At 46.3% G+C, this 21,381-nt stretch overlaps 1 protein-coding gene and 2 long non-coding RNA genes across 3 annotated transcripts; 2 read left to right on the forward strand and 1 right to left on the reverse strand.

Moving 5' to 3' along the window:
- Window positions 1-56: 56 nt before the first annotated feature.
- LOC148054780 (uncharacterized) lies at window positions 57-6,059 on the reverse strand. The gene is made up of 5 exons (XR_015706478.1): window positions 5,923-6,059; window positions 3,405-3,771; window positions 3,151-3,242; window positions 2,526-2,883; window positions 57-625 (listed from the first exon to the last, which is right to left on the reverse strand). It is a non-coding gene; the product is annotated as an uncharacterized LOC148054780 (long non-coding RNA).
- A 545-nt stretch (window positions 6,060-6,604) lies between these two features.
- On the forward strand, window positions 6,605-9,736 carry ADIRF (adipogenesis regulatory factor). The gene is made up of 3 exons (XM_009465946.2): window positions 6,605-6,665; window positions 8,332-8,394; window positions 9,434-9,736. Exons 1-3 carry the CDS (start codon window positions 6,605-6,607, stop codon window positions 9,538-9,540), a joined length of 231 nt encoding a protein of 76 aa, XP_009464221.1. The 3' UTR covers window positions 9,541-9,736.
- Window positions 9,737-14,553: 4,817 nt separating this feature from the next.
- Window positions 14,554-21,067, forward strand: LOC148054781 (uncharacterized). The gene is made up of 4 exons (XR_015706475.1): window positions 14,554-14,564; window positions 17,530-17,738; window positions 20,669-20,731; window positions 20,887-21,067. It is a non-coding gene; the product is annotated as an uncharacterized LOC148054781 (long non-coding RNA).
- Window positions 21,068-21,381: the final 314 nt, after the last annotated feature.

Raw genomic sequence — 21,381 nt, forward strand, 5'->3', positions numbered from 1 at the left:
GATCCTTCCAAATGGATGAACTGTTGCTGTAGAAGTGTGGTATTAAAATACAACAATCTCAGGACTGTAAGGGCCTTAGATCGTAATGTAAAAGAAGGGGAATAATGAAAAATTGTATTTCTGAAGTCAATAGCATAGTTAGGCCAGCTTTCTGTCTCTCAGGGCTGAAAAATAGAGATTTCACTTTTTAAATATCCCCCCCCATGTTTAAGGGCAGAGGGCAGAATTGGAAAAAAGAAGGCTTTATAAAGGAACATGAAAGTCACATTGATCTCAGTTAGTATTTGTTCTTTTCTATTTATTCTGCTTACACCAGAGCTTGAAAACTCTATCCTGATGTCTTCTGGGTATAATGAATGGCTAGAAGGTAATTAGAGAAACATGATGGGCACTGACATGTCAGATCAAAACTGCATTACTGCTGGCAGGGGCAGGCAGAATTCCGGTGAAATGTGCGAGTCCAACAACGGGGGCCAAAGGAGAACTGCTGGTGCGATGCGAACGCCGGGGCTGGTACCGGCTACAGCAGCCCGTCAGTCTGCAGAGAAGCTGCTGAGTGAGAGCAGCAGAGACCTTCCGCATTCACAAACGTAGAGAACAGGGAAATGTTGCTACAAGCTCGTTGCTGTAAATAACAAAGAATGAGTTTAAAGCACGTCAGTAAGTATGGATCTAAAAATGGGGTCTTTTATTCACCTACAGGCAGAGCACCCATGAATCCACGAGAAGCCAGTATAAACTGTAGAGATTTACTTAAAAAATCAGACCATTAATCTTCATTAAGCTGCATAATGATGATGACTATGGAAGGTATTACAGGAAAGACTTGCTGTAGCATGGAAGGATCTAGCAAGCGTGGTATCAGCCTCTCTCGCCATTAACAATACACGCAAAGCTTTGCCTTGCAGAGACCGCAGGATTTCCATCCAGAGTGGATGTTTGATCTCGACAAGGAAAGGGAACAGAAGAGCCCTAGCAGAGATAACAAGGCCCCTCAAAGGAAGTTATATCCGATATGTGCATACACTTTTCTGATGTCCTGCAAAACATTTGCAGAACTTGCCAATTAAACAGAATAACTAAAATTGAGGCCAAGGTAAGAGGGCATAAAGGGCTGTGATACTCCTGCCCAGCAGCAGGAGGCTGGAGCCTATTCTTAGTGCTCGCTAGAGAGAGACAGGGAAAAACCCCTCTGTTCCAAAGCTTTGCTTTATGGGGATACAAGAAGAATGTTCTGCCAGCCAGAAGGAAAGAGGAGTTGAGTGCCTTCACTAGCTACAGCACGTGTGGGAGGCAGGGGCAGGTATCGGCAGGACCAAGCTGTAACTCAAAGCAAGGAGTGAGCGGCTCCCTGAACACCAGTCTCTCAGGCAGGCTTCACCCCCGGTTCAAAAGGACTTAAACCAGGAGAGAATTACAATTGCTGAGCTAAGAGTGCAGGCCCACTGCTCTGCGGTAGAGCTAGGCAGCTGCTGAGGAGAGAGGCTTGCAGCACCCCACATCGATACGCTGTGCTACGGCATCTTCTTCCTTGTGGGAAGAGAGGGATTTAACTGGTATTTACACACCTATATCTAGAACTGTGAGGCTAAAACCACTGCTCGACTATTGCCTAACATACGGGCACTGAAATTGTCTGAATGTTTCCTAAAGATCTGCCTCTGCGCTTGCCTGCTTCTCATGTCGCTGAGCACTGTTTTGTGCCCGGGCTGGACGGGGGTTCAACACTTCCCTGCCATAGCCCCTGCCTAGGTCTGGTCTAAGGCCCGTTGCAGTCAGAGCTCGGAGGAGTGCTTGTGCATCTTGCACAAGGCAATCACAAGCCTTAAAGACAGAGATCAGGACATGTGGTTTCCTCCCGTGTGAGCATCCTGCATCAGCGAGCAGGAACAGGGTAGTCTTGTACTGCTGAGACTTTTTTCCATATTGAAGCGTAGCTTATTTTTACTGTTTCATAAATGCCTTGCAACCCTACCAAATCACAAGATACTCCGTACTGTTAATAGCGTACCAAAAAAAACTCAGATTAAAACTCAGCTTTCTGAATGTCAGATAAAACCCTGCCTGCACGACTTCGCACAGGTCTGTTAGCAGCACAAAGTCTCTCTGTCAAGCTTTGGCACTGCTTTTTTGAGTGGATTCCAGCATGGGAGGGAAGCAAGCTCGGTAGCTCTGCTTCTCCACCTTTCCTCTCCCCTGAGCCCCAGGTGGGGTGGGCAGCACGGCCGTGTGCCAGAAGGGTAGAGCCACGGTGCTTCTTCCTCTCAGTGTGCCTAGAAAAATACACAAAGCTCTCCTGTAGGCCTTACCCTTGGCTTACATCCCAGCTCACATCCTCAGCTTTCCTAGCCACTCCTGGGATAGGATCGGTTATTTCTTTCCCTAGCCCTGTGCCAGATCTTAAGGTGGTGGTCAAGCCTTTCTCATCTTTTTACCCCCTTATAACTTAAAGACCAGACAATTTTTTTCTTTCCTAAAGAAAAAATACTCAGGCTGCGGGATATCATGAGACTCCAGAAAAATACCATTGTTCAAGCACGGTTTTAGTCTTCGGTTCTCCAGAAGACAGCAGAAACTGGACGCTTCACTTAGACGTTGCCTGAAGATTCAGAAACCAGAAGGTAAAGAAATCCATATATATTGGCCTTATTTTGATCTCATGCTTTGAAGCAGAGCTGGCTGATGATTTCTGGAGAATGTTGCCACCCATGCAAATGAAGAATCAGTCAGACGTACTTTTCGCCCAGAAATATATTAACATTGTTTGCCCATTTTCATGTGTAAAACATGAGCTCTAGCTCTGATCAATTACTTCTCACCTTCGTCGGGTAATAAAAACAGAAGGGTTCGTGTTACTGCTATGTGAGAGGGTGCTCAAAGACGCTGTAGAAGAGGAGTGAAAGGAAAGGAAATCAGAACAAATTCTAATTTTCCTGCAGGGCCTCAGATTTAACTCACAGCTATTTGGGCTGCATGTTTGGAGTTGCCAACTAACTCCAGGGCCGTGTGTCGTGGAGCCCTCCTAGCACTTAAGGAATCAGTTTGGGTTTTTTTTCCCCCTGAACACAAATAACCACTCATCACAGACAACAGCGAAAGTCCAAACTAACCTTCCACCTGTAGGCAGTTTGATTTGACCTTAGGACTCACCAAATGATGCAAAGACCTGGAAACCCATTCAGAAAGAGGTAACAGGAGCAGAAACTGTAGCTGTACTTAGAGGCTGGAGCTTTGAGTCAATACTGTGGAGACGTCAGGAGACAAAAAGCACACAGGCTGTAGTGTTTTGGCATTTAACTTTCAAAATACTTTATAATCTTCCACCCCACCCCTATCTTTTCTTGTCGTGAGACAACATGGTTGAGAACTGACGATGGTGAAATGAACAATCCCATAATACTTGCCAGCTAGGTTCATCGAGTGATGGTTAGATCTTCTCTGACAGTGGAGACTATCAAAAAGCATACAAAGGAGTCAAAGCAAAGACTGGGATTCATGAGGAGGAACAGTTCTTGAAGCAGCTCATTTTTTCACCCAGATGTTCAGGATAGTGGAGGCAGCATTTCAGAAGACCACACATTTGAAAGCTGACTTTCTTGAAAACATAGCCGCTCATTTCCCAGGGCAGCCACGAATGCGTTGAACTCCCACTGAAGTCACAGGAAAGGCTGGTGCCCAGGTGGGACATCCAGCTCATCATGAGCTCAAACACTTCCCATCATACTTGTAAGAGACCTTTGGAGACCCATCATGAATACCTAGTGTCAGGACCTATACAGAGTGAAATGTAAGTCAGATGACCTATAGCTTAGACCAGGACAGGAATGAATTTCAAGCCACATGGTTAGTTTGCTTAGCTCATTGATCTGTAATTAGAAATAAATTACCATTTCACTTTTACTTAAATGGTCTGTTTCAGGAAAAGCTTTCAACAGCTTCTCTTGTGATATTATTCTCCCTAGAGGCCAAGAGAAGGTTAAATTCTTTTGAGAAATAGTTTTTTACAAAATCCAGGAATAGATCCAATCTACATTAGTAGTTTCAATATTCATAACAGAACAAATGAAAACTCAGGGATAAATTGCTGTAAATTTTGGAGCAGATGGAATTCAAATCCTCGTTTTTGCTCAGGTCAATCATCCTTTTATATCTGAATGCTCTAATCTGTATCTAACATCAGTTCAAAATGCTTCATGTTAGCTTTAAAAAAGTAATGTCAACTCACAAAGTGAATAAAGATGATGCAATACATTCCATTAATTTTCTGATGTGGTTTTGTAACTCTGCGAGCCACCTGATGCACAGACCATTTGTCCCGTCATATGGGATAAATACATACTCTACCAAAGGTCCCTTTTCCTCCTGCTATGGGCTGCATTATAATGATCACACCATGTCACTTTGCCAGGCAAGTGTAATTTGCTTTCTTCGCCTTTTTTTTCTTGGAATCGGGATAATGATCTTAATGATAAGGATAAGATTACATTAGATGAGGAGTCATGCTGCTATGCTGACAGTGGTGTAGGTTTTACTCACAAATTCGTGCTACTTAATGTTTTAAGCAGGAGGTAAAGCAAGCAGTGGCACAGATCAGACACCCATACTGAGTTCAAAGTGCCAAACAAAGATTTCCACTTGGAAGAAAAATAGTTGGAGCTGGAGTAATCTAGGTGGCTGTCAGCGCCGAATTAGAGAACAATATTTACCTGAACTGCTAAGGAGCCTCTAAAATATTGCTGTGTGCATGTTTAATGCTCAGTGTAAGTGTGCATCAGTTTTAAATGTTGTCCCAAACTCCTGGTCTCCCTTTCAGGCCAAATACCCCAGCCAGCGCCAGCAGGGCCCTTGAGCTGAAAGTCCAGCGGTAGAAAAGAGCTAGGAGGGCAGCTGGAAGGTATTTGCTGCTGGAGCCTCGACATGTCCTCTCTCAGGCCGTGCCAAGCTGCCTGGTGGGTGCTGGAGAGCCTCTTCCTTGCTCTCATGAGCACTCTGCCCAAAGTTAAGCAAGGCAGCAGCGATCTGGCTAAGGGAGCTGAGAGCGGCTGAAATCTGTCTGTTACGGCTTTGTGGTTGCTAGGTTCTCAGGTTTGGGCAAGAAAGATAAGTAGGTCTATGTTAGTGGTTTTGTCCCAAAAATGCCAGAGCCTCAGAATATTGGGTGTCTTTTATCTGACTTTTTGCAAATCCAAATGAGAAAATCATTCTGAAAAATAAACCAGCAAGGAATTGAAAAAGATACCTGATGTGAATGTATAATTAAAATGTTAAATGACCTGTCAAGGGGGAAAGAGAACTGCTGTTTCAAATAAGAAATAAGCGGTGCCAGCGGTGCAAAAGTTGAAAAGAGCTCTCTGAAATGACAGGCTGAATAGGAGCCGCAGAGGAATGCATTTAGCCTTGTTTTCTGCTGCTCTTCCTCACTTGGGTACTAATGAAGTACTAAACTTACGAGCACTGTCACTTCCCACCCTAGTTTATTCACGGCATCTTGTTCTCATGCCCATTTCTCAACAAAAAAAGCTTTCCTTGGGAAGATGAATATGGGTATGAGTGTGAACATCTGAACTGAGGTGCTTTGTACGCTGGAAAATGGCGATGAGGAATTCGAGCCCCACAAAGCCGGCGAGCCCTTTGGCCCCCAACTCTGCCAACAGTTTATTTGTACAAAGTTTCTTTGTACTGGGGAATGGTGGCAGAAAACATAAATTCTAAAGGCTAGTGGAAACATGTGAAATGCCAGAGGTTAAAGCCAGAAACTTTTATTAATGTAGTGATGCTATGGAAGGAAATTATTTGAAACATTATTTCTGTACGAACAAAACCCATAATACAAAGCCACACTAAGAAAAGGTGGTTTTGCTAGCTTGGCTTCTTTTTTTTCCCTTCCCCTAAGAACTGCTAGCTCTGGCACTGGTTACCTACCTGACCCAGGCAAGGCCTTCAGTGATGCTGGGTTTTTGCAATCCGACTTGAGCAAACAACTGGAAAGATGACCATATTTACAGTTTCGTATAAAAATACATGTAAATAGGAACTCTCCACATCTAACAGTATCCCACCTGACAAGAAAAGGGGATTGTGATTAAAACTGCTAAAAACTGAGTGAAGTTTGGGCTGGTTTCCGTTCTCAGGAGGTTCAGCTTAGGGGATGAAGGAAGGAGGAAGAAGCCAGCCCGGCGGGGACAAAAGTTGGCCATGCCCAGGCACTGCTCCTTCAGTAGTTTTCCAGCAGTCTTTACAAAGCTCAGTTCAGTGGTTTTTCTCTGTCTGTGATGGTGGAACAGTTTTTTTTGTGGTTTTGATTAAAAAAAAACCCAACCAAACTTACAAACAAAGACAGTGTGATGAAGCAGAAATCTCTACCTGGGCACACCCTCTCATTGGGGAGGGTAAATAAACGGCTTTTCTGTGCGTATTTTCAGCTCTCATGCCTCACATTCAAACTCCACCCATTGCACCAATCACCCCCAAAAGCATCAGCAGGTCTCCTGGCACAGGTATAAAACCAGGACGTGTCAGGACACCCCTCACATGGTGTGCTATACATCGCTAGGCACTTAATTTTATTGAAGCAGAAGAGTGTTAACAGGTGTCAGAAGCCACGATGTCAGGTAAAAACTTCCAGGGACTGAAGGAACAGGCTGAAGGTGCAGCAAAAGATGCTGGTAAGAAAGATTAAATATTGTTGTATAGTTGTGGGGGGCTTAGCTGCTGCTTTCGCTTACAGAAACCACCATCTGTAGTTACACTACTCACTTCACTGGTGGTAGCAGGACATAGCTTTTCCTTTTCTTTCAGTTCCTGGGGCCAAGGTTTGGCCATCTCCTGGAGAAGGCCCCAGGCTGGCCACTGCTCTTGGCTCAGCATGGGCAACCACCTCCACCCACCCACAGCTCCCTCAGTGGCTGCTGAGCATCGTCCAAGCCTTGTCACTCCCCAAACAGATCTTTAAACTCTAGTGTTTTTAGAGAAGTGAAGACTGATTTGGTAGTAATAACCTTTTGTATCTAGCATTTACGTTGCTCAGGGTTGTCTTTTCTCATGCTCTGCAGAGGTTTTTAAACTGCTCTCCTTTTAAGAAGTTGGAGTTAAGCTTTGATTAATGTTTGCTACTTGGCCTGGCTCTCAATGCCTTCTGGTAGTAACTATATTGATTGCAATGGACTGCTTGTAGTAAGTAGTACAAGTATGTTTCTGTTGTAGTCTCCTCCAGCAGTGATCACCAGACTTTGCAGGGTGTAAAACAAAATCTGTGCACACATTTCTGTCATAGCTATGCCTATGTTGTAGGGCCAAGCTCGATATTATTAGCACTGTGCATCAGAAACCAACTTTTCAATGCAAAGTATGATAGCTTTTCCTTTAAATGGAAAAATTTCAATACGTGTATAGCTTATGCTAGTATTTTATAGTATATTCCTTACCACGTTTGCGTGCAGCTCATTCCTAGCAGGGTATAATTTGTATCAGCCCTGGATTCTGATCCTGCCAACCCTCTGTTGCACAGCTGAAATATGAGAGTAACCTCACTGACGTCTTTGGAATTACAGTAAGTTTCCATACACCTGGGAACAAATGTATAGTAGACCCAGAAACATGACAGTACACCTTTCTGAAAAACAAAATAGTCCTTGCTACATCCTGAATATAGTCATGCCATCGAGGGGTCACTTCTTCTAGCAAAAGTGACAGGATGGCTATCGCTCTTTCACAAACTATCAGGCATCTTACAATTACATGGCATCTCACTTTTTTAATGCTTTATATTCTGGAGTTGGTCTGTACGTTTCTAGCTTCTGCTCCTCTTCTTCCTCTATTTATCTCTTATTTGTAAAATCTCCCTTTTCCTATCCTGCTCTGTTTAATGTGTTTGCTTGCATTTTGGAAAAGGTACTACTCCCAAACAGCCCACAAAGAAAACGCGCGCTAGATGGCCAAGCTTCTCTGAGCAGAATAAGCTAGAAAAATCAATAAAAGCAGATGTAGTGTAAAGTAAGCAACTTGCAGCTAAATGTCATCATTCCAACTCACTGCTAATCTTCACTTCTTTATCTCCTTCTTATTTTATCTTCTTATCTGTCATCGATTTGCTCAGCTGACCGTAGGTGCTAGGTGAACACTAATCTCATAGCAAGCTGCTCTGGCAACACGCATGGTTCCCAGGGTGCCCATGAGCAAAGCACACAGCCTCAGCCTGCTCTGTACCAGCCTTATCTCTTGCCAGGGGCATAACCTTCTGTGGACATGCAGAAAAGTTGATTGACATAGGGAATTCCTCTAAGCATAAATGTGAACAGCGGGAAATGAAATTTTTTTTGTCCTTAATTACAGCAAACACATTGGGACAGGCTACTCAGGATGCAGTCAACCAAATTACAGATGCAAGCCAGAAAGGTAGGCGAAATGATGGGCAAATCACGAAGTGATGGAGCAGCTCAACACAAGCCAGCAGCGGGCAGTGCTCATTCCCGCTCTGTCCCGTGGATGTTCTCAGCCTGAAAGTCCTTGCTTGTGACAATTTTTGGCCATTTACAGATCTCATGGGAAAGGATTTTAGGATCTGTTGCTTAGTAGCTCCATACGTTTACTGGCAGATGTACCATGATAGCTGACACCCCCTTAGCCACTGAGTCTCATGCACGGCATTCAGATCTTGGCTTCCATTATAGAAAAACTTGTGAGAACAGTGCGGAAAAAACTTTCCTCTTCTTTCTTGAGGATTGAGTAACCCTGTGATACACCTTGCTTCCCCAGCCCGGAGAGTAAGGGTCTGTCCAGGTCCAGCCCCCCATCAGCCCCCCGCGCCTGCTGAGGCAGCAGCTGGGGTCAAACATTAATGATCCCACAGCTGGAAAGGTGCCGTCAGGAAAGCATCGGCGTCTTGTTTCTGAGGAGTCAAACTAAAAACTAAGCTCAGTTCTCACTTGTCGGGTCCTGCATAGGAGTGACCCTATGCCCGCGGCCCATGGCTGAGCACAGCTTTCACCGGCAGTGCCTCAAATACATTAACTGAGGAGAAGGGAGTAGAGGGGAAAGCATCCTTCACCTTCCCCATCACTTGATAAGATTGTCTTTCCCAAACACCCCAGTATTCACAGCACTTCTTAGCCCAAAGCACCCTCCTCCATCAGCCAGGCCACACGTACACCAAAATGGATCTGTTCCAGCTTTGTCCCGTCGTTCATCTCACACTGCTTCAGCTCAGCGCCCAAAACTCCTGAGTGACCGCTCCTGTTTAGCAACGTCTTACAGCCCATCCTAAATATATCCTGCCAAACCCAACTATAACCAGCTGTGGAGAACCTTTCTTTTTTAAAGATATATCCCTATATTTTTATAGTCTAATCATTTTCACACCTCCTCCTTTCATCATAAATATTAAACCACGTTGCATATTTCCAGCTTTTTGCTTATTATTTTCCCTCTCTTGCAGCTATTGACAAGACTTCCAAGGCGGTGCAAGATGGGGTAGAAAAAGCAACCGGACAAGCTGCAGAAGCAGTGTCTAGCCTCGGGAAAAAATGTGGATTTAAGAAATGATGCTAATTTAAGCAAACAGTATTGCATATGAAAATCTCTCTTTGGTCTGCAATTCCCTACTCCTTTGTGTGGAAAAACAAAAGTTGTCTGAGATCTGGATAATTTCTCTCTCTCCAAATACAAAATTTTAAGGCAGAAGGCCACCCTCACCCTTCATATAAGAAAAATATATCTTTTAGCACATCTTGTAACATCTGTTCACAATCTTCAACATGGCTCATAAGGCTTCAGCAATGCTATTGCCCTGCTCTTACAACAGCACAATGATTATTGCCACATTTGCCGAGTGTATTTATAAAACCAGTGAAAACGTTTGTACTCCAGGACACCAGACCATTTGTGTGATGAAACTGAGTTTCCTTCCAGTAATCAAAAGTGAAGCTGGGGTTATATTTCATGTCAGTTGTTCGTTTGTTCCCACCTGCTGTATTTTCAGACTAAGATAAATAAAAGGTATTGTAAGATTTCCACCACCCAGAAATACATCACTTTGTTATATACTCTTGTTATTTTACTTTCAGTAAAGGATCACACAACGTCTTGCAAATTTCTTTTGCTTTTTGATTCAAAGCTCAAGGAGGTCAGGGACCACCCCCTAAGGGAGGTGAGTACTGAATCATTTTGCAGCTTGGCAGACAGACAGATGGAAACCAACAGCCCTGTGCCGCAGAGGAGCCCCGTGGTCTCTGTGAGTGAATGGGAGTTGTGGTGTCCACCCCCTTGTCCTTCCTCCTGTATGTCTGTTGCCAGTCTACATTTCTTGTTACTATTATCCACAACACAACTCCTGTTAAATCTCCTGGGGACAAAAATCGGACCCTTTATCCCAATGCACACTTGTGGTACTACTGCTAAAAACAACTGGTAGCACTGATGGTGAGAGACAGCACCACAGCGTACTCGGCGCGTCTCTTGCGGCAGTGTCTGCGCGGTGCTTCCAGGCAGCCCCGGGCACGCTGCGGAGCGGCTGCCGGCTGACAGAGGCGGTGGTGCTCAGGGATGGAGCTGGGGCGAGAGAGGGAAGTGGGCAATCTTTTTGCCTTGGCGATGGAAATATTTATTTTAGATTGCTGCTTGCTGGGCAATCAGAGGCTGCTGCAGTCAGCCAGGGTGCCCACTTAGTGCTGCCTCTGTCAACAGAAGGCACTAATACCCACTTATTCACAGTAAGTGCTCTTACCTCTGCCTTTGGGTGTTTCTCATTGCTAGGCAATATTTCCTTTCTTTTCTTTCTTTCTTTTTTTTTTCTTTTTTTTTTCTTTTTTTTTTCTTTTTTTTTGTTCTCTTTTTTTTTTTTTTTTCCTCCAGGTTTGAAGCCTTACCAGCCTGGTTCCAGTCAAAAGCTGATCTGGGCCTTACAAAAGAAAACCAAAGAATAACCAAAAGCATCTGGATTTAATGAAACAGGGCAATCCAGGCCAGCTTGAGATACTGCTGTCTCGTACCTGTTGACCAAGACCTGTGGTTGCCCAGGGGTTTTTGGAAGCCATGTGTGTGCCGATCTTTGGCAAGCAGTCCTAGGAGAGACTGACTCACCGCTGAACTTGAAGACCACTACAATCTGCAGAAAGACTGCACGGACTGAAAAGTCTTTAGAGGACCCTATCAGTAATAGACCATCTGTGAGTAAACATAGTCCAGGGCTTGCACAGAGTGTCCCAATGCAATGTCCACTGTCATTTAAAGCTTTAAAAGCCTAAATATTTACCCAAGTACAAGCTCACAGAAAAAGCGTTAGACTATTGCACTCTCAGTTACTGGGCAACCTTCAATAGTACTTAATTATTTTGTACTTTCCATGGTTACCTCCCTGATGGTGAAATCTGCAGAGAATGAGCTCTTTAGATGCCGGTGCTACGTTTGTGGGTGATAGTGGTCCATACACCACCCTCCATCACACCTTTTTTTTTCTCCAAACCATTTCTTAGTCCATATTACCAAAAAAAAAAAAAAATTGAACCATTGTGTGTTTTTTGCTAGTAAAACCTGTTATCCGCTTACATGACTGGTTCTATTCGTGCTGCTTTGTGCGTGGGGAACACAGCCCTGACTCCTGTGTGCGTGGTTTTTATGTGCCCTTATTGCAATCACAGGCGACGTCTTCAGTGTAACCGCACCGATTGCCACCGACTGCTGCTCTGGCCCAGTGCTGGCAGCAGCACTGGCAGGGCAGGGCCCAGACTGCCTGGCCGGAGGGACTGCCGGAGGTCGTCCACTGAGTCAAGAGAGGAGAAGCACCTTTCTCCATTTGGCCATGGAGCATCAGGAGGCAGGTCCCGATGCCCAGTCCCTGGCACAGGGATGTGACACAGAGCCCTTGCTGCTTTAGCACAGATCCCAAGAGCCTGATCAGAGCATTTCACATCTCTTGTCCCGAGGGCGAATGCTATGCCACAGGCACCCGTGAGTCTGAGTCACTTGCTGGCAAATGTTTCTAGGTCTGAACTTCAGCGCTTTGCTCCACAAACAAGGTCACTGCCTTATTCACAGTGCTCTTTGGCCTTAGAATATTTGGGGCTGGCCCTTCTTCGTGCATCGCACAGGGAGCCATGTCCTAACTCGGGACCGTGTCTTCCCATCCCACCTAAAGACTCCAGATGTTTTGTAAAAGCAAACCAGACACCCTTAATGCCCCTACCAGCTCACATGCCATCAACCCTAGAGACACATGATATTATCCAACACCTGAGTTCTCAAATTTCCTAAAATTTGCTTCTGGGTGTGCCTGCAGCTGCCTGAGCCATGAAATGCTGAGCGAAGAGGATTCATGTGCCGACCTGGCCGGGCTGGCCAGCGCGAGCACCGCCTGGCCCGTGCCCCACTCCAATGCCCCGGAGACCTTCCCGGAGTGGCTGCAGGGACAAGCAGCCACCCCATCTCCTCTTCGCAGCTCAGCAGGGCAGGGGCTCACGGGACACAGATTTTACCAGACTGCTCAAAATCCACCTTCAGTTCCTTCATTTGCCCAAGAAAACATGAATGCTCATCTCAGATGAATGCTTTGATTATCGAGTCTATAGGTTATCAAGAATCCAGGCTTTCTGAAATGTGTCTTTGTGGTCGTAGTTTCCCGTCATGTGGCAAAACGCAAAGGTGATTTTTTTTTTGTAAATCCCTGCCGCCTCTCCCCCAGCCCAGTGCCCATTGCCAGGTTTCCGTGCAGTTTCCAGCCCTGGCCATGGCAGGGGGGCCCAGCCCATGTCCCTGCCCAACGCCACTGGGCTCCGGACTGGGCTGGCCTCTGCGCCACGGGGGCCAACAGCCCCCAAAAAGATTTGCATGAGCCATTTTCACTTTGCTCATAAGCTCTGCCTTAATAGGTTCTTCTCCTGCTTTGTGTCAGCCCCTCAGCTGCTGCCTGTACCACAGTGGTACGCATACATGCACATGCATGCACACAAGTGATGCTTGTCCAGTTTCCCGTTTGCCTTCAGAGAGGAAAACACCAGGAATTTCATGCAAACAATCCTGTTTTATAAGTAGCTACTTCTTCCCATTTATTAACACTTCACATACATATATATTTTTTTATTCCTTTCTTTGCAACTCCCAGACCCAGTCCAGGCAACTGGGAGCATCCTTGGAGCATTTCTAGCCCTCATGGTTAATTTCAAAAGCTGGGAGAGCAGATCCTATGTAAAAGCTGGACAGCAGAGAACACAACTGTTGAGTGCTTTCCTAGTGCTCTTCTGTTGGCCTTGGCACCAGCAGCCCCCCAGGGCCTGTCAGCATCAACTCACCCTGCCTCAGTTTCCCCCCAGGTCCCACTCTCACGCCTTGTGGCTTTAGCTGCTCTTTCATTTGCCATGTCTAACTTAGGCAGCATTTATGAAATACAGCATCCTTTGTCCTTTAGGACTAACCTTCTGCCTTTTTACCTCTTTTCCCAAGTCACCCTTTTTGCTGTTAATCAGGTTCTTGCTTCCCCCTGTGGCACCCCCCATGTCCCTGCCGCCAGACCCCCCAGGGTCCTCTTGGCCCTCCATTGGCTGGGGGGGTGCTGCAGGGGACTTTCCTGGCACAGCCGCAGCTCAGGGACCTGGGGCTGAGTGATGAGACACGGACAGGACACAGGCAGGACATGGGTGGCTGCTGTGGGACGCCAGCGGGTGCCAGGAGGGAGCTGCAGCCGAGGCAATGCCAGGGCTCATGGGGCATGAATGCAGGAATGCTCATGAGGATACCACAGAGAAACCGCCCACCATGAGACGGGGCAGCACGTCTGCAGAAAGAAACTTGTCTTTCTAAATGTAACACCAAGAAACATAAAGTTGAATAAGCTGTTGCTGTGTTGGATGCTATTCTCCATATACGGCTGATAGGTGCTAGGGGGTGAAGCGGTCGTGTTGGCTGCATGCTTTGACTGTGTTATGCCATTACCCCATGACCTGAAAAAATGTCAGATGACTCCCCCCTCCTCAGCCTCTCTCCTTCCCAAAGAACAGCAGCAGCGGCAGCAGTAAACGGCAGCAATAGGAAGGTTACCTGGGGAGCCCTGGCAGGCCAGGCCGCTCCCCGCAACATTCCCCTCATACTCCCGGGCAACCACGATCACTGGATTGACGATGTTGGAGGGTATATCCCGGCTGCTCCCTGGAGTCTCTGGTTATGAACGGATCTATTGTCTGTGATGTTGCCCAGCTTCTTTTTGGAGCTGCCAGCACTGTCTGCTCCCAGAGCCTGTGGCGGCAGCAGGTTCAGTGAGGTTTGCTACCTACAGGACAAAAGCATCCTTCCTTTTGTATTTTAAATTAATCTCCTACCAACTGCATAGATTTCCCCTTCACTTGAAACCTTGCAAGGTTTGGTAAATAAGGGCCCTGCTGCAGGCAGGGCAGGGCAGGGCAGGGCTGGGCTGGGCTGGGCTGGGCTGGGGTGGGGTGGGGTGGAGGGGCCCTTCCCTGAATCCTGCCCGCACCTGGGCTGGGGCTGCCCAGCTGTGCCCAGGCAGGGGCCGGGGAGGCTATAAAGGGGCTGTGGGAGGGAGCCTGGGGGAAGCTCCTGGCTGCAGACGTGGTGGGCAGGTAGGAGTGGGTGTGCAAGGCAGCTGTGTGCTTTGCAGGGAGGAGGGAAGTTGGTGGCGCATTGTGTCGGTGGCACGGTTGCTGTGATGTGGTTGTTGTGATTTCTGCCCGCCCCGGGGTGCTGTGGCTGTGTGGTGGTGGGATGCAACCCCATGGGAGCGGCTGCGACAGCTGCAAGTGGTTGATGCTGGCAGGTGGTGGTGTTCAGCCAGGCTGGGGCGAGTGTCCCGCAGCCTGCGCTTGTGGCAGAGGATGCCAGGTTTTGTCTCTGCTCTTGAGCTCCATGTGTTTGCCTGTGCTGGCTGGTGGCTGAGCTTAGGATGTGTATGTGCTTGTGCCTTGGCAGCTTTAATCCGTGTTTTCAGCAAGCTGTCCTGGCATTGATTGATCTGAGCGGCAGTCCTGGGCTTTGGCTGTGTGATCAGCCTGGCACAGGGAGGGGAGCAAGGTATGGCGAGGGGCATGTTGGTGCATGGAGATGAGCCCTGTGGAGCCAGCGGGACCTGAGGCCCTGCTCTCGTTAGCCCCAGTGTACTCATAAGCAAAGTTCACTGGGATGTGTCACTGTGCTGGGATGGCTGACAGAGCCGAGGAGAGGAGAAGCAGAGGGGCAGCTCGTGTTGTAGAAAGCCACAGTGCTATGCAGTTGCACCACCTCTGCTTATGTGAAGTTAGTAAATGCAGTTACTGAGACGTGCTGCTGCGATGACGGATGGCAAAAGCTATGGAACCGAATGCAATCTAATGTCAGTTTAAATGTATAAGTGATAAAAATCCTGGTGCCTGCAGAAAACTGCACCTCTTTGCTCGTCTTCTATGGTTTTGGTCTACATGTAGTAACAGAAAATGTCTTTTTTTTATATTTGAAAACTGTGGTGCATTTTATGCTGTATGTTTTTACTTCCTGTGAAGCAAACATCACCTTCACCTGTTTGTAGGGAGTGTTGCAATGGCACGTACTCTCCCTGGCATTACAATTCAATATGTACCTGCAGTGCGTCGGTGGAATATAATTACAGTCATCTTCGTAATTTTATTTCTACACTCATGTTCATTGGGAAGTCAAAGCATCAGTGCTGGTGCTATACCGATCTGCTCTCGTGGAAGTTGCTCATGAGCTAGTGATGATGTAGCTTTTGAAAAAGAGTTGCACTTGCAGTACTGCAGCGTGGGAGAGAAGGAACTGTCATTCACTTTGCAATTAGGACAGGATGAAGAGGGGTATTTCTAGTGTCTCTTTACAATGCAAACAGTCACCTCACCAAATGCACAAGCCCGTTGCTGACTCTGAGTCTTGCTGTCTTCACACACCTCTCTCCCTGTCAGTAGCTGGAGCAGCAGCCGAGCAGGACTAGGAAATGGCAGTTTCCTGCAAGCAAGGCCAGCTGTGGGTAACTGAGGACCTTACAGGGAACAACGGGTGCGTTCTACCGCTCAGCTGCTGTGCAATGAATTTCCATGGGTCAAATGCTGCTCTGAGTTATCTGAAATACTTCAAGTTTTTTTTTCTGCGTTGTAGTTCAGTTCTGAGTTTCGTCAACGCCCCTTGACTTGACGTCAAGGAAGACATTAATTTAAACCCAAAATTGTTACTTTCCTTCTGTGTTTTGTGAGCATATTCTGGTAGAATTTGCTTTCAGATATGGTGAGTAATCCCTTCCCTGCTGTCAGAAGATAAGATGATGCAGAGAAGCCCCTTTTCACCCCCGGAAAACCCTCCGCATAATATTTAATTGCCATAAAGTAGGACTTTGTGGGAAGAAAACAGAACTTTTGCTGCAATGCTGGAAGGGACATCGTAGAACTGTTGTTCATGAAGTGAAATGTCTGGGATCAGGAGAGGTATTCCTAAGGCCTGCTGTGGTGGTAACTGTAGGCAGAAGATCAGATTGATTAATAAACCCCTTGTTCTGAGGTAAGGTACACTTTCTCCCTCCCCTTTCAGCAACAATTATTTGATCAACAGAGCAAAAGCTCCTGTCCACTGTGTGAAAGGGCACAAAAGTAGTTCTGCTAGAAAGCCAGAAAAAAATAAGCCTGGTCGTTTGGGGTGAGAGCAGCTCCTGGCTGGCTGGATGGCATATAGGAGTTCTGTGAGAGGAACGCGGATGGCATGGGGACCGTGTGCTTGGCAGCCTGCCTCCTGCCATCCTGTGGTGCTGCACGCAGGCTGGCCCTGTGCCATGTCCCAGCCCGTGGGCTCCGGCCCGGGGAACAAGGTGGCAGCTCAGCTTTTTGTCACTCGGGGAGGTGGTGCGAGCCTGGTGCTGCAGCTGGGTGCTGCCTGGCCCCTGGTGAGGGCAGGCCGAGGCTGCGGGGCTGCACCCCGCCGGCCCGTGCCTGATGCCCAAGGCCCTGGAGGCCATGCTGGGTCCTGCGAGTGTTTGCTGTGGGGACGGAGGGGAACGACACAAACCTTCTCTCTTCACTCTTCTGAGCCAGGCACTGGAAACAAAGGGTTAAAATATTAATTATGACACACCACAAAATTATTAGCTTTGTCTAACACAACAAAGATTTCATCAGATACTTTAAAAAGCAAGGTTAGCTCCTCCCATTTCTTTTTATAGCAAAGGATTTTAAGTCCCACTGGGGAGAAAAAAAAATGTGGGCGAGAATCATCTGAAACTGGATGCTTTTCTATGTAAGGTTTTGAAATGTTAAAGTTGATTTAAGCAATTCTTCAGCTGTGTGTTTTGCGATGCAGTGTTTTTCTGCCCGGCTCATGACAGGCTGTGCCTGCCTGCATCTCCCCCCGTGGGACAGCTGTGGCATGCACACTGTTTACCAACTCCTCAACATGGGAAAAACAAAGCTTTCATTCCTGGGCCATGGAAAACTTCTGCTGATTAATCCACGCCCTCTCTCTGGGGAGGAAAATGTAATAAACACTAATGTCTCTTCACCCTCTTATGCCTCGTACATTAATCACCCAACAAGGGCTCATAATTTTTCCCTGTTCCAGTTTGCATTTGCCCTGTAACTACTGGGAGGAGTCCTGCTTTGTCTATAAAAAGCTGTGCTTTGCCAAACATTGTAATGGAACTGAATTTAGGGATTCACTCACCCATTCTCTGCGGGGAGAGAGAGGACTGAGCGCAGCCATGTTCGGAATTGGGAAGAAGCTTGCCGAGGAAGCCACGCAACAAGCTGAAAGCGCTGCACAGGTGGCAGGTAAATACAAATTGCTGCTTTCCCTCCTTTGGTGCCTTGGGTGTTAAAGTATGTGCTCTGCTCCCACTCCTGCAGCTGGGAGCAAATAAGTGTCTTAGGCGTGAACTCTATAGATGCTGTCCTCAAGGGTGCAGTCAGTATGTCCTGTGATCTCCAAACCCTCTAAAGCTGTAGTAAATGAAGGACCCGTACTAACTACTGGTTTCGCACAACTTCTCCCACTCTGGCATTTATTGTGTGGGCGTCTAGACGATGCACTGAAGAGAGAAGAGGACAGCAGAAAACCAAGAGGGGAGGCAAGGCTGCTTATTTAGGGCTTTGTTTTCTAACACGAACAGCCATGATAAATGTGAGTTTTGTAACAGTGTAGTGGATTAGTTTCCTGAAGCTCTGAGGTCTTTGATCTGCTCAGTGCTGCAAAAAAACCAGGCAGGTAAGCCAGCTCTGCTCTGCTGTCAGTGCTCCAGCCCCGCTGGTGTCACAGCTGCTCACCCCACCAAAAGCCAATGTGTGGTTGCAGGGGCTTAGGGCACCTGAGTCAAGTTTACTCTGCGGAGAGGCTTGCAGAATTGGCCCTGAATTTAAATAATGTGCCACTCAGATGAGCCGTTGTTAGTGAAGCTTTAACATGGAGATGTGCACTGGTGCAATCCCTGACACGTTTGTGCTTAGTGTGATACATGAGCCGTGGAGACTGTTTTATATTTCTTTACATGACATTTAGGTAAACTCTTGAAACCAGACATTTTGTCAGTGACTTCATATGCAGTAGGAATATTACTTGCAGGTTATGTGCCCAATGAAGCAAGTGGAAAGCCTGCTACTACTTATTTACCATCTATCCTTGGTTAAGTTTGCTAGGAAGATGAAAGATGCCTAATCCCACACCCACTGCCCCCTTTTCCAAAAGCTGATTCTTAAATCAACTATTTCTATGCTGAAGCATGAAAGGGGAAACACCAAGATGTGGCTAATTGGAGGGTAACAATCAATTTTTGTTTTCAAATGAAGATTTCTTCATTTTGCTTTTGCTGCACAGCAGCCCTAGAAATGCATATTTCTGGAGGTTTTCTGATGTTCCTAACTTTTTTAACATTGTGGAAACATTTTCTATGGTTTCCTATGCTAGAAGACTGATGCGGATGTTTTAGAAGTGGTATTTGTCATCTTGAAGGAACCGAGTAGTAATCTCAATGTTCAGCTGATTGATTGAACTGTTTAGGAGTCAACAAACTCTAAGAGCAAAGTTTTTAAATAGTAGCAGCAGTTCTTCCCCTTCTGTCCCAAGCACTTGAAGCTGAACCAGTTCTTCAGATGCCAGCTGTCTGAAGCTCTTTGCCTGCACCCATCTTCCCAGCAAGTCCTGTGCCACAGCACAGCCCTTCCAGCTGGAGCTGGATCCTGGAACAAGATCAGGAGCTCCCAGGCACTGGCCTGACTTAGTGGCCACTTACTTCTGTGCCATCAGCCTGTACCTTGATGACAGGCAGTAAATACACAACATGTAATGCTGAACTCGTGTTGCATCGGTGCCAGTACTGCACCCACTCCTAGGAGTATTATAAAGAGAGGTACCCTCCAAATCCCCATGTAAATGAAAACAAAGGGGGACTTAATGCTAGTTTTTAACTAGAACAAGGCTGTCCAACTAGTGACTGTACAACTGTTAATTACCTCGTCTCTGAACTACTTCTGTTGTGCCTGCACGTGCCCCGAAGGTGCAGTCCCATGAGCCATTGCTAAGTGCAGAGTGGCACAACTGGGCTTTGCAAGTATCTAAAATTAGCACCTACCCCATGGTTCCTAAAAGGAGCCATGAAATCGACTGTGACTCAAGATTGCTATAGGAAGCATTTTCCTTAACTGTACTTCATGAGCAGTGTATGTCATTCATGTTAGGAAACTGCAGCAAAAGCTGACGCATGATGATGATTAGCGTGTCTCTTAAGCAGTAGAAAGTGTCCTACAAACCCAAGGTGAAAGAGGGCACTGGTTTTTACAAGACACTTAACAAAACAGCTACTGTTGAAGAGCCATTCAATCCAAGCCTGGAGACTTTTGAAGTTTTAGACACTCCCAGTCCACTTAAATGTCTTTCCTCACCTCGGCACTTCTCCCTCATGCAATGTCCATGAGGAATCTGGCTTGCTCAGCCAGCGCCCCCCCCTTTCAGTGTCTGCTGTGTAGAACACATCAATGTCTTTTACAAGGTAGTATTTGGAGCTGGGGGAAAAAAAAAATACAGGTTCAACTGAAGACCATTTGCCTCAAACTTTGATTCTTGTGAGCAAGACTTCCCTGATCATAGCTATTGGAGGCTGATCATCCAAATAATCACTACTTTCTAGGCTGCAGTTCCTCCACTTTAAGACAATACCTTCTCTTGCTCTTCATGTTTCAATAAGTTTCCTCCATTGAACATTTCCATGCCTTTAAAACTAGTCTGGTCTCTTACAGAATAAAATTTTCTCTAGCTACAAGAGAAAGTATTAGACTAATCATTAAATTTTGATGTGCTGCTCTTACAGCACGCTGCTTCAGACGGTGAGCATCAAGCTTTGAGGTTGGTGGGAGAATCTTTACCAACCAAACTGCCCAAGCCTGCTCTTTGCAGATCCTAGCCAGGTTCAGTAAAAGGAAGGTTTCATTGCACCTGATTTTCTACTAGGGTTTGTTTCCTGACACTGTAGATGACACAGATTGTAACTTCCATACTTTTCCCCTGTACCAAGACATATGAGAATGCGGGGAACTACAGCCAGCTTCCTAATAGCATCTCTCTCCCACTAGACCAGGGTGCCCATCCTTATAGAAAAATTTTTCATCTTCTAGCCCTGGAACATTTAGTGAACCCTTCTAAAATGTGATTACTGAGTTTAGGGGAAGGGTAAAGACTGCTTGATTTACCCTTGTTTTCCTCCTAATTCCAGTTAACACGGTGGGCCAGACGGTGCAGCAAGCAGTGGAACAGGCTAAGGATGCTGGTCAGAAAGGTACGGCAATGTTTCTGTTTATTTCAATAATGTCATGTCAGTGAAATCCCAGATAGGTTCCCCCAACTCTGCCTTGCCCCTTGTCCCGCACCGGGTGGGAAAGGGAAAGGTAGTGCAGCGATGCTACAGTTACCTTTGTTTTTCTGTTTTAAAAGCTCTTGAGGAAGTCTACAAAGTTGCTGAGACCGGTGAAAAAGCTGTGAAAAATGTAGCAAATCAAGCAACCTCATGGGGCAAAAGCTTTGGACAATGAAGATAAAAATGTAACACCACTGAAATTTTTGTAACAAGTTTCTACTACATGTACTCTTAAATAAAGAAAATACTTATACTCTACCTGTCTTGTATGTATTCCTTAGGAATCCTTTGGTTACACATATAAAAAAAAAATTCACAATCATGGGCCTAGAAAGACTGCATTACTTCACAGAGCGGACAGCTAAAGCTGTGCTGCACCATTAATGCAGATAAACACTTTTTTTACGAGCTAAGGGATGGCTCAGAGTGGGCACAATGTCAAGCCAAGGACTTGAGATTTCATCTCTCTCCTGTTTTGTCACTGAATGTAAGTCGTGATCGCGTGTGTGCAAGTAGCACAAGCTGAGCACCTAAACAGCCATTATAAGACAAGGTAAGCACCTGTGTACTTC

Source organism: Nipponia nippon, unplaced genomic scaffold (assembly GCF_047370975.1).
Source record: "Nipponia nippon isolate SJK-2023a ecotype South Korea unplaced genomic scaffold, ASM4737097v1 scaffold_3, whole genome shotgun sequence".
In the NCBI taxonomy this organism is placed as follows: Eukaryota; Metazoa; Chordata; class Aves; order Pelecaniformes; family Threskiornithidae; genus Nipponia; species Nipponia nippon.